Source organism: Thamnophis sirtalis, unplaced genomic scaffold (assembly GCF_051295495.1).
Source record: "Thamnophis sirtalis isolate CommonGarterSnake01/CBP01778 unplaced genomic scaffold, rThaSir2_p1.2 scaffold_12, whole genome shotgun sequence".
NCBI classification, from domain to species: domain Eukaryota; kingdom Metazoa; phylum Chordata; class Lepidosauria; order Squamata; family Natricidae; genus Thamnophis; species Thamnophis sirtalis.
In genome coordinates, this window is record NW_028261392.1 from 57,241,496 (window position 1) to 57,254,322 (window position 12,827).

Sequence of the window (12,827 nt, forward strand, 5' to 3'; positions counted from 1 at the left end):
CTTCACATCCTCCAGAGCCGACTCATAGGGCCCCTTGCTGTCGGAGTCTGGTGGCAGCTCAAACGGCTCCTGCTGGGCCACAACACAATTGTATGTAAAAATGTTCCTAAGTTGCTGGGACTTGGGTGGCATATGAATTTTTTTTTTTAAAAAAAAGCAACAAAACATTGCCTGGGAAGTATCAATCTTATCAGTGTTTAATACTTTAGGCTTGTATTTGCACAGATTCATGCCTTGCTATCTTAGTGTTTCTTTTCTTTTTCTCTGCTGTTAATGAAATTTATCCAAATGTCTTAGTGGGTTTAGATAGTTTGGCCTCAGCCTTCTTTTGCTACTAGGCTGTTGAAAGACTTTTCTGCATTTTTACCTTCATCTTTAAATTTAATAACATCATCTCTTATTTGCTTTGCTCCTAAAGTCAGTTTACATTATCCCTACCCTGCGGACTGCAGCCAAACCCAGCAAAATGGCAATTCTATCAGCGGCCTATATACCATCTACCTGAATGGTGACAGCAACAGACCCTTTGAAGTATATTGTGATATGACAACTGATGGAGGGGGATGGATAGTGAGTGTTGTTTTCGTTACTTTCAAAATATTATTAATTTTAGCTATTCCCAGCATAGTCTTTGTGTCAGCGTTCTAAGTATCATGTAGAATTAAATCAGAGTCCAAGACAAAATGATCCTTAAAGTTCCAATTTAATAAAGCAGACATCTTAGCACATCTGTGTAAATCCCAATTCTGGAAATGACATCAGAATTCCACCCAGTTAAAAGTTCATGATCTTGTCCCCACACCCACAATCCATCACATGGTCCAATCTTCTTCTTCCACGCTGGCGTCTCCACCCAGCTGCTTCCGGTCAGGTGTAAAAGTGCAGAGACAAAAGATGTCCTTGGCTTCTAGTAAAGAATGACAACAATACATTCCACAATCCTACTCCTGTCTATTCCCCCCTCCCATCAACTATACTAATGAAACAGCATAATGAAGTAAGAGAAAGTGTGGCAGGCCAAAATTCTAAAAGGAATATAATTGCAGGCCTGACACTTTGTTTAGCAACCACAATTGGGATCAGCAACTTGGCTGTTAAGCAAAGCAATTACTAAGTGAAACTGCAACTGTGCTTATGATCTTACTTCAGCTTTGCTTTGCTGTGCAGACCTGCAAAGGTCATAGACACAAGGATTGGGTGTAAAGTTATTTCTTTATCACTGTCATAAATGTGAATGGCTGCTGTCTGAGGTAGTCACTAAACGAGGCATACCTGTACTTAGTTTGCCATTTTTCCTACATGTTTATCACAGTGCTGATATTGCACCCAACTAATTTTGAAACTTCTGAAGACTTTGACTTAATTACAGACAATCCACTGTGAGTCATGGGGCCTCCATTGCTGACCTTCTGTCTTACTTCATATTCTTCCTGTTTCATAGTTTAATATGGAGTCTCTGTGTGTATGTTTGGGGGGAGTGTATTATACACACATAACAACATACTTTGAATTTTGAAACGGATGCAGTTCTTTTTTCCCCTCACTTTAAAAGCTTTTGATACACAAAAGAGCATATTAATTAGTTATCTACATAAACAAATCATCTTAATGAGACCACATGAGAATACCTTGCTTGTTGTGAGTCAGTGTAAGTGTGCGCTTTTAAAGCCATGAAACATGGAAATGAAAAAGGAGGGGGAAGATATGATCTAAAGCTGTGTAACTTAAAATGTTTGAAGAGTTGGATATCAAAGGAGAAATAAAAACGGATAGCTTACTTGATACCATGATTGCTCCATAAATGAAACAGCATTATCCGGAACTCTCAAATTCAGGGATAATTTCATGTGTAACGTTCTATAGCTTCTTCTGGTATATTTATATCTTCTGGCTGATGAACTGACTTACCTTCCATTTTTCTTCTATGTTTGATACTCTATATGTAGAATTAACATTCAGTAAATAAACTTTTATATGCTTCTGCCTGCTTTTACAGATGATTCAGCGGAGGTCCACAGGGCAGCTGGATTTTTCTAAGAGATGGAAGAATTATATTGAAGGCTTTGGAAGTCCTGCTGGAGAATTTTGGCTCGGTACTATTGTTTTTTGAACATCATTCAAGATGGATGTATAGGCTTTTTAGAAGAACCACTATTAATGCAAAAATACTAATTAAAGGATTCTACATTTCTGATGACGGGTATTAAATCTCCACACTGCTCCTTCCACAGTCCAAGTTCTTACTTCAGGAAGTCTTCAACCAGTTGCTTAACATCCATTCAAAGTTACTTACAATAATACAAATTGCAATTACTTACAAATTACAATAATTCTGAATTCCTCCCCCCTCCCTCCGACCCACATACCTTTTTCAGCTGTTTCACAGAAGATTTCAACTCTGCTCTTGTCTGCCATGATGAAAATGTAAAAAGAAAAAGGCAAGAGCTGCTGAAGTCAGGCTGGGTTAGCTGCTGTCAGAGCCTCCAATGGATGACTCTGCTTAACTGTTTAAAAAAAGTGCCTCATTTAGTCTATCTTTATGATCATTTGAGCAGAGTTAAGCAAGGGTTAAAAGCTGAAAAATTCCTTATGTAGATGAGGCATGTGGTTCTCTCGCTTCCTCCTGTAGAGGGCGTTTTTTAAGAGGCTTTTTTAAACAGTTAAGCACTAAGCAGAGTCATCCACTGTGACTCTGGCAGCAACCACCTCAGTCTTTTTTCTTTTAATCTTTTTTCTTTTCGTGATGACAGTGGTGAGGCCCTGCCTCCCCTGACTGCACGTCACTGGGTGCCAGCCCAGAACAGTATTTGTGAGATTCAAAGACACAAGCTTGGGAATGGAATGCCCGGCCAAAGAGTTGTGAAAATGTGGAGCTGTTACCAGAACACCCAATTTGAACCTTATTGGACTCCTCCAAGATGGTCAAGGTGGGGAGAGCTTGGGAGAAAGGAAAGATACCAGGACTAAGCAGGAAATCCTATGCTGTAACCACTTGGCATAAGCATACCTTTCACTACAAATGGAATCGAGGGTCTTTCTTTCCTGAATGCCCAAGCTGGGACAAGTCTGACAAGTTTGTTTGGCAACCTACCTTAAGTTTGACTCGGGAATGTTTCTTGCAGGTCTAGAAAAATTGCATAATCTCACCAGGTCTGCCAGCCTTCCCTATGAACTGAGAGTGGATTTACGGACTCACAACGAATCAGCCTATGCCACCTATGACTTCTTCCAGGTGGGCTCCAGCAGAGATCGATACAAGCTGTCTTTGGGGAACTACAGAGGCACCGCTGGTAAATATTTATTTTATTTTTTTTAAATAAAACTTTTATTACATTTCAAATAAAAAATAAAATACCAAAAAAAAAATGGGGGTGAGATATTAGAGGGAAAAATGGGAACGGATAGTGAAAAAGCAAAATCTCACATCCATCTGCACAGCAATCAATTTTTGGGGGGCTTCCTGAACTTATTATACTTATTATTATATTATATGAGCCGAGGTGGCGCAGTGGATAGGGTGCATGTCAGCCTCTGCTTTGCTGTTGCTTCGACTGCCATGAAACGGGGAGGGAGGGCATGGTATTTGGGAGGGGTTACTCATTGTGCTGGAGGAAGGTTCTGGAGTTCAGCTGCCTGTCTGACTACGCATGCGTAGGAGATTCCCGCCAGGACTAATGGCACCGACATTCCATCTTCATGATGCCTTTTGAAGTTATCTCACACCTGACATTTGGAAGAATTATGATTGGACTGTAGCTGTGATGCCAAGGGGTGGGGAATGGGCTATTCTATATATCAATTGCTTTCTCGCCTAAATAATCAGACTTCGCTTCGCTATGCCTTTAATCATTTATAATTAGTAAAAGTACACTTGATTTCTACTCATGGAGTCTCGTGGTCTTCTTTCCTAATTATCTAATGGAGAGGTTCTGACAGTGCAGTACTGCAGGCCACTTCAGCTGACTGTTATCTGCAGTTCAGCGGTTCAAATCTCACCGGCTCAAGGTTGACTCAGCCTTCCATCCTTCCGAGGTGGGTAAAATGAGGACCTGGATTGTTGTTGGGGGCAATATGCTGAATCTGTAAACCGCTTAGAGAGGGCTGAAAGCTCTATGAAGCGGTATATAAGTCTAACTGCTATTGCTATTGCTATTGCTAAGGACACTTTGGAAATATGTATATCAGGGATCCTTTAGCAAATAGCTTCTGTAAGGGCATTATGCATGCACAAATAAGAAAGCCCAGCCGCAAAATTAAAATAAAAAAAAAATACAATAAACGTTCACCACTCAGCAGCATGTCCTTTCATGCTGCTTACATAGTATAATGGTATCTCCCGTTCCATTTAATATAATTAAGAAAAATTATAGTCAATCACAGAACTGATTTATCTGGGAAATATCTATACTTTTTATCTTTTGTCTGCCTGAAAAACAGTTTCAGAGTTTGAACAACAATAAGCAAATTAAAAAAAGTATTTGAAACCATAATATTTTCACTGAGAAATAAAGTACTTTAGCCAAGGACAAAAAATATATTGACATTCCTTTACTCACAAACATGCACACACCCTTTTTGGCTCCCTCTTCCTCCCACTTCTTCTCCATTCCCTTTTCTGGTTCAAGAAAAGGGTGGTGACTGCTGAACATTCCTGCTTATGGATAATGCGCCGAGAAACCCAGGAGGTGGTGCAGTGGTTAAATGCAGCACTGCAGGCTACTTCAGATGAACAGTTCGGCTGTTCAAATCTCACCGGCTCAGGGTTGACTCAGCCTTCCATCCTTCCGAGGTGGGTAAAATGAGGACCCGAATTGTTGTTGGGGGCAATATGCTGACTCTGTAAACCGCTTAGAGAGGGCTGAAAGCCCTATGAAGCGGTATATAAGTCTAACTGCTATTGCTATTGCTATTAACTCAAATTATGCTCGGGCAAGATCTGCTCTTTGATTAATTCTCTGCATGTTTCTGTCTCTGGGTGTGAAGTCATTGAAGCATATTTAGCTGCATTTCTGCCCAGTCATGTCAGTAATCAGAGGATTTCTAAAGTCAGGAATATCATGATTCTAATGCTCCCTTTCTCTTCTAAGGGGATGCCATGACTTACCATAATGGTAGGAAATTTACAACCATAGACAAGGACAACGATATAGCTATTACCAACTGCGCTATAACTCACCATGGCGGCTGGTGGTATAAGAACTGCCACCTGGCTAATCTCAACGGGAAGTATGGAGAACACAAGCACAGTGAGGTGAGTTTGATACCTATCTTTCTAGATTACATTTCAAGAATGCACAAATTACTGTTAATCCTTCTCCTTGTGATAGCCACTGTTTAGACCAGTGGTAATCAATCTAGAATTTAGAATTTAGAATTTACTTTATTTGTATGCCGCCCTTTTCCCTGAAAGGGACTCAGGGCAGCTCACAATTCAAGGGAGGGGAAAAACAACAAAATTACAAAATATAAAGACATACACAGTTAAAAAACACAACGATCATACTATTCGGAGTGGGGCTGCAAGTCTTTAGCCCCAGGCCTGACGGAACAGCCAGGTCTTAAGGGCTATGCGGAAGGCCTGGAGGGTGGTGAGGGTACGAATCTCCATGGGGAGTTCGTTCCACAGGGTCGGAGCAGCCACAGAGAAGGCCCTCCTCCGGGTAGTCGCCAGTCGACATTGGGCGGCTGATGGAATTCGGAGGAGGCTTAGTCTGTGGGATCTTATTGGTCTAGTGGAGGTAATTGGCAGTAGGCGGTCTCTCAAGTACCCAGATCCAATACCATGAAGGGCTTTGTAGGTGACAACTAGCACCTTGAAGCGAATCCGGAGACCAATCTGGTCCCTACCGCCTACTAGTGGGCGTTCCAGCTTTAATGGTGGGTAGTAGGGGTTTTGTCCGATACTGAAGCACTTTCCTTTTTTAAAATTTAATTGACTTTTTAAAAAAAAATGTCATAGCATTATTTTAAAACATTTTCATTAGGTTTTCATAAAAATCACCATTACTGTGGAACCGGTGGGCGGTTAGAAAATTTTACTACTAACAGAGATACAAAAGTGGGCGGTAGGTATAAAAAGGTTGACTTCCCCTGGTTTAGACCATCTTAATCATTATTATGAAAGGAGAAGAGTACTTTTCTACTATTATTTGATTTTCAAATAACACAAAGGATCCTTATTTTTAAGGCTGCAGCCTTCCTGCATTTTTTAAAAAAATGGAATCAATGACTCTGTTTAATAAACTTCATTGCTGATATTGATCCCAGTTAATCTGGTAGCAGATTCTAAAAATATTGTAAAGGTTTTTTTCCCCCCATTAAAATAAATGTGTAAATAGCTAACAGTATTTTAAAGATAATTCCTCCACTTTTTTTTTTTTAGATAGGAGGGAGTGCCTCTTTTAAGATATGGCAAATAAATTAATATTTAAAAATAAAACATTTTTTCAGATCTACTTTTATTTGTATGGATGATATGTATACAAATTTAATTTTAAAATCAACTGTAATAATTATAAACATTCTATAAATATTTAATAGAAGAAAAATATTTTTCCTGTAGACTGTGGAAGGAGAGTGATCTAGTGCAGGGGTGTCACGTGACCAGGGGTGGGTTTCAACCGGTTCGCAGCGGTTCCTGCGAACCGGTTGGTCGGCGAACCCAGAAGTAAGTAACTTCCGGGAACGGCGAAGGGCGCACCCGCCCACCCACGCTCCTTACCTGGTTTTGATGAGTTCTGCGCTTCCACACATGCGCAGGACACATACAGCACCTGCGTGATCCTCCAGGAGCAGCTGGAGCATCGCACAGACGCTAGTACGCATGCGTGCGCTGCATGCATGCATGCGAGCGTCGCGTGTGTGCATGAGGATGCCGCCGACCCTGTTCCAACCGAACCGGTTGGAACGGGGCGAGAAACCCACCCCTGCACGTGACGTATTGAAACTCCCCCCTCCCCCCTTTGCTAAACCGGGTATGGGCATGGCCAGCATGTGACACATCCAGCTCCTGGCCCTGGAGTTTGACAGCGCTGATCTAGTGCTTCTTGATTAGCATATATGACACATCTATTGGAGAAAGAGCTTATGAGCGTCTATTATTGAAGCTCATAAACTCATAAGGTGTCTTAAAAGTCATCAAGTCCATTGTTTTTCAGCCTTGACAACTTAAGATATCTCGACTTCAGTTCTCAGAATTTCCCACCCAGCATGCTGGTTAGAGAATTCTGGGAGTTGAAATCCGCACATCTTAAAGTTGCTAAGGTTGAGAAACCATGATCCTGTCAAACTCTTTTCAGTGTAAAATCTACTACTGTAATGTTTCCAACGGGTGTCCAACCTCTCACTTAAATACTGCAGTGAAACTGTTCATCCTATTTTTAGGGTACTTGTTGCAATCTTGAGCAGCTTTTACAGTTAGAATGTTTATTACAACATTATCAAATCCACCTCCTTTTGATTCCCCCCGCATTGCTGTAAACCTTGTTCTTCTGAAGCAAGAGATTGGATCTGTTAGCAATTATATTTTTTTGCTAAAATATAGGACTCTGTAAACTATTTCAGTTGTTTCATCCATTCGTCATAGGTTTAATTCCATTCCTTTATTTTCAGCTTTTTCACCATTCTGGTTGCTTTTTCGAGAAATATTCTAGTTATGAATGTTCTTTTTAAAATGTGTTCAGAAGTAGATACAGCACCTCAAACATGTCCTGATTACAATCAAATAAAAATAAATATTCTGAGTGACCTGAACACTCTGCTTCTGTTAATCTCAACTGAAGTACATTAATGCGTTTAGCTATTATACCACACTGTTTAACTACATTCAAGCCAGAATTTTCCAGTCTACTGATCTTCATTTGCTTCAAATGCTTCGGTTTTTTGAAATATTTCTGAATGTACAATCATTTTGCTTGTTCAATTTTCAAACTCGGCATTTCCAATCACAGTCTAACATTCTAGCCACTAAACTACATTGCCTTTCTTTGCTGTATTTCAGTCATGAATTTTATCCCTCAAAGTCAAAAAGAGGCCTGCAATATCATACAAGATATATTGTAGTTGATAGTCAAGCCTTTTCAGTTTGATCCCTACTTGCCACTTGTTAGAAGATCCTGAAGGTTAAGATGCTCAGACTGTGAAAGTCCTATTATTATGTACCCCAAAATGAAATCACAGCTCCCGGTTCTTTAGCAGGTGGTGGCTTTCATATCCATCGAGTGTTACTATTATGGTTCATTGCACAGTAAACCAGATGTTTGGACTGGATTTGCCATTTTTACCCACCTATTTCAAATATGCACTTTCCTGGGACTGTATGATTGTGAGCCCGAGCAAAGATGTTGCTTCATTAAGAGATATTGAGAGATATAGTGGAAGGGCTGCACATCCCTAATCACAAAGTAATTTATGTAGAATACCATGTAATTATAGCTATTACTAGATCAAATGAGACAATTTATCAGTCTGTCTTAAAAGATTTTTATACCCAAAATACATTTGCAAAACCTAAAAAACCCTAATAATAGTTGAATATTGATATATGTATATATTTGTATGATCACGATAAAATTGTGCACATTTGTTTATAGATTGAAAAACTTGCTCTAACAAGCTCACTGATATCCTATTTTTTTTTTCTTTCCAGGGAATTAACTGGGAGCCATGGAAAGGCCACTTATATTCTATCCCGTACGCCGAAATGAAGATCCGTCCACGTTCACATAGCTTTGAGGCAGTCTTGAGTAGAAAACGGAGATCTCTGGCTGTGAAGAGGAAGGAGACTAAAGTTTAAAAGTATTCCGGAAGTGCTGTGTTTGCCAACCACAAACAGCAATGCCCGATCATGTAATAATGTGTCAGGGCTTTTGTGCACATTTTAATATAAATATAGTCGTATCAGTTAATCCAAGCCTTCCTTAGAAATATGTTCTTGTTTGATTTGTTGGGAACACCACAAAATACACACTACATCTGTATTACTCACATTATGTGTCTGTATTACTTATAGAAAAAAAGCCCCAGATTCTCGTATATTCTCAAGTGGTAGAGGTGCTGGTGGTGTTTAAGTTGCCTGTGACAATTAAAGCTGCCTGTGATTATAATGGCTGCTTGAAACTACTAAGGTTGAGAGCCCTCTTCCAGTCTTCATTATCCCTCTGTACTTGACAGCAAGGTGATTTATGCTACTCAGTTGCCTACACAGGTTTTGAGAACCCAAGGCCTGGTAGGCATTAAGTCAGCTTGTCCGCCTCATTGGGTGATTCAGCTTTGCAAAATCGGAGGGGTAATTTAAGAAATAATGTTCTATCAGTTGTGTTTTCAATAAGGGATCTATTGTGATTTAACCTGAATATTAACATTTTCAGAGTCTCGGGTCCTATTTGAACTTGTCTTCCAGGAAAAGAAAGTTTCTGTATGAGACCAAACAACAACAAGAACAAAAAAAATCCCACCCTCTTTGCTTTTTATCTGTTCATTGAAATGAGGAACTCCAGTATTCCTTTCAGAAACAAATAATCCATCTGAGTTGTTTCCATTTCTAACAGGAATAAAATCATGCAAATATTGTTTGGAAGATCATTTTTTTGCCCTTTCATTGGTGAATCCGCCTTTCTACCATTACAAAACATAGGTTTAATCCTGAAACTTATTTCAAGTAGAACATATGTCATGAAATATTATTTCCCCTGTACAAAAATGCCCTCTTGAAATATTTTATCTATAGAATTTTTCTCAGAGGTCTTTTTATTATCACTACTAAAATATTATTGGTCCAGAATTACCTCAAGGTAAGATGGGTGGCCAATACATTTTAAAATTAATTAATTAAATGCCAACTCTTAAATTGGATGCTCTTCAGGTTCTTTTTATTTCATATGCTATTAGCACTATCTAAGAGATACAGTGTTGACCTTAGAAAATGTTATACTTTAATTTATAGGTAAAACTATATTGTGTGTTATAAAACACACTGCTCTTCCAATTTGGTGGCTGCTTTTGCCACATTAGAACCCATTGCACAGCATATGTGTGACACTGTGGTGAAAAGTGGCATGAAAAGCTTGAGTTTTTCAATCCAGCAAGAACTATCAGAGATATGAAGGAAGAATAACACTCCACCATTTAACGCTGACTCTTTGTGCAAAGACCTAATGCGGCAACCATTTGTGGGCAGTGTCAGAATGATTGTTGCCAGACAAACTGTTGTGTTTTGCTACTTACCAGGGTCTGCACAGTGTTGGAGAAGTTTCTGGACACTACAAAAAGTTTCTGAAGCGCTGAGAGTAGACTGGGTTAAGGCAGCAGGACAAAGCAGTTTTCCCCCAGGTCATATAATAGTGACCTGTTCTGACCCCCCTCTTCCCACACCAACACACTCTGAGTCAAAGATACTTTCCGGAATTTATTAACAGACAGACAGGTCCTTGGCAGCAAACCGGCACAGATAAGCCGGGGCAGCAATCCAACACAGATAAGTCTTGGCAGCAATCCAGCCTGCCAAGCTCACAATTCTGTTCTCCAACATTAGTTCCTGCGTTGACTTCTGCAAGAGGGGCATGTGCACAAGCAGTCCTCTTATAGTCTGGAGAGGAGCTTAATGACCACCAGCTGAGTGCAATTACCTCCTGTACTTGCACAACTTTTCCTGACGCCTATTAGCTCTGCGGTGCCGGGCATCCAGGAACAACTCACTGCTGGCGTCCGGATCACTCTCTCTTGTCTCCTCCCCACTGGTCCAAGGCTCAGGCGCCTCCTGGTGGCCAATCAGCCTCTCTGCGCCCTGCTCGGCGTTGGAACCCTGCCCAGGGTCCTCCACATCCTCCAGAGCCGACTCATAGGGCCCCTCGCTGTTAGAATCTGGTGGCAGCTCCAACGGCTCCTGCTGGGCCACAACACTGACCAGTGGTGGGTTCCGGATCCCGTTGCAATCGATACAGTGCAACAGGGCTGGGTGTCCACCACATAAACACACGCAGCATGGGTGCACACACGTGCAGCATGTGCATGCGTACTTATCACCCGTAACACTCCGTGATGCCTCTGCAATCAGGTGGGCCTAGACCTGTACTAGACCTCCAAGGGCCTACCGGACTTCTGAGGCACCCCCATTTTTCACTTAAACACCCTGAAGTTCATTTAATGACTCCCTGGGGAGAGAAGGTATGGCAGGGTCACTAGGTGAGATGCTTCACCTAACAATCATTACAACATGCAACCTACCTTACTGCAATCCTATTGTAATTTGTCTAGGTTTATCATTAAACTGATGGAATTTAATTTTTTTCCAGTAGTAATAGATCTATTACTAGTACTGTGGAATTATCAATTATCGGTACATCCAAGGCTTCCACTCTGATGCACAACAATTGGATACACATCATTCAATCAGTTTAAACCACAATATCCTTGCATGTCTTAAATTTCTTATGTAGAAGACTAAAATTCATACAGTCATTAAAGTCATTAAAGAATACATTCCAAAGGAGATGGTCATTGCTTACCTACACAACTTCTCCAGATTAAAGCTTGAACAGAGATCTGAGCTAGAAAAGGGACATATCAGGCACAAGAAGTGTTACATTAAACTAGTGGCACAGATTATTGTGGCAATACTGTGTTGGCATTATCAGACATATTTCATGAGAAATAACAATATTGTGTGTGAGTAGCTAAGTTTCAGAGAAAGAGAGGAGATAACATAATGAGTGAGCATGGGGGACAATTCACATATGTGGCACTTAAAAGTAAAGATAGGGTTACCAGACCTGGGCTGTGTGTAAAATCCATTGACGGCCAAGTCTTCTGTAACTCTTTGCTGCCATTTAATTGTGGCCTCGATTTCTGCACCCCAAATAGGGGAAACCTACTGAATCAAACAAGGGAAATTTCTAATTTTTTAGAATGGAACCTATAATTGTCATTCAGAGTTCTTTCCACTCTTAACATGAGAAAAATTGTAAGAAATATTGAAGGGCAATGTTTTTTACCTTATACTTTTGAAGCTACGTTTTATGTAAAAAGGTATTAGTTATAAGTACAATATCAAAATCAATTATTTGGCCAGCTGACTTAACATGCTGTTCTTTGGGGCAATATGATAGTAATTCATAGCATATTAATATATACTCGATTAATGCATTGCAAGGCCATTCTCACAACATACAAATTCTCACAACTAGGCAACTGCAAATCCAATTCCTTTAGCGATGGTTTTCACAGTACACACTCCTGACAAGAATACTATTTGGGGAATACAGATACATTTGGGGAGGCAAAGTTAAAACTACAGGCTAGCTTTGACTACACTGATGGGAATATTTTTGAAGAAACCTCTGCAGATCTGGATGAACTTACAGATACTGTAACATCATATGTCAGCTTCTGTGAAGACCTATGTGTACCGACCAAGAACTTGCGAATATACAGTAACAATAAACCTTGGTTCACAGCTAAACTTAAGCAGCTATGTCGTTCCAAAGAGGAAGCTACAGAAAAGATGATAGAATGCTGTACAATCAGTCCAGAAACGTATTAACAGGGGAGATCAGAGCAGCCAAAAGAAGCGATTCTAAAAAGCCAAGGAATCAGTTCTCAACAAATGAACCAGCAAACGGTTCCACCACAAAACCGCGGTAGACAAAAGCGCGCTCGATGAAGCGCGTACGTGACGTCATCACAGCGCGACGAAAACATCGCGCTGTGATCGATAAATGTAAAATTAAAGTGAAAACCTTACCCTAACCCCCCCAACCTAACCCTAACCCTAGCCCTAAACCTAACCCTTAACCTAACCCTAAACCTAACCCTTAACCTAACGCTAAACC

At 40.4% G+C, this 12,827-nt stretch overlaps 1 protein-coding gene across 1 annotated transcript in view; it reads left to right on the top strand.

Annotated features, from left to right (window-relative positions):
* The window catches only part of TNN (tenascin N), a 51,693-nt gene extending 42,252 nt beyond the window's left edge, over positions 1-9,441 (top strand). Inside the window, exons 10-14 of the mRNA XM_087726444.1 lie at positions 419-570; positions 1,997-2,093; positions 3,123-3,290; positions 5,088-5,251; positions 8,648-9,441. Coding sequence (XP_087582570.1) covers positions 419-570; positions 1,997-2,093; positions 3,123-3,290; positions 5,088-5,251; positions 8,648-8,794 — 728 coding nt within the window. The 3' untranslated portion in view covers positions 8,795-9,441. The remainder of the gene's footprint in view (positions 1-418; positions 571-1,996; positions 2,094-3,122; positions 3,291-5,087; positions 5,252-8,647) is intronic.
* The last annotated feature ends 3,386 nt before the right edge of the window (positions 9,442-12,827 follow it).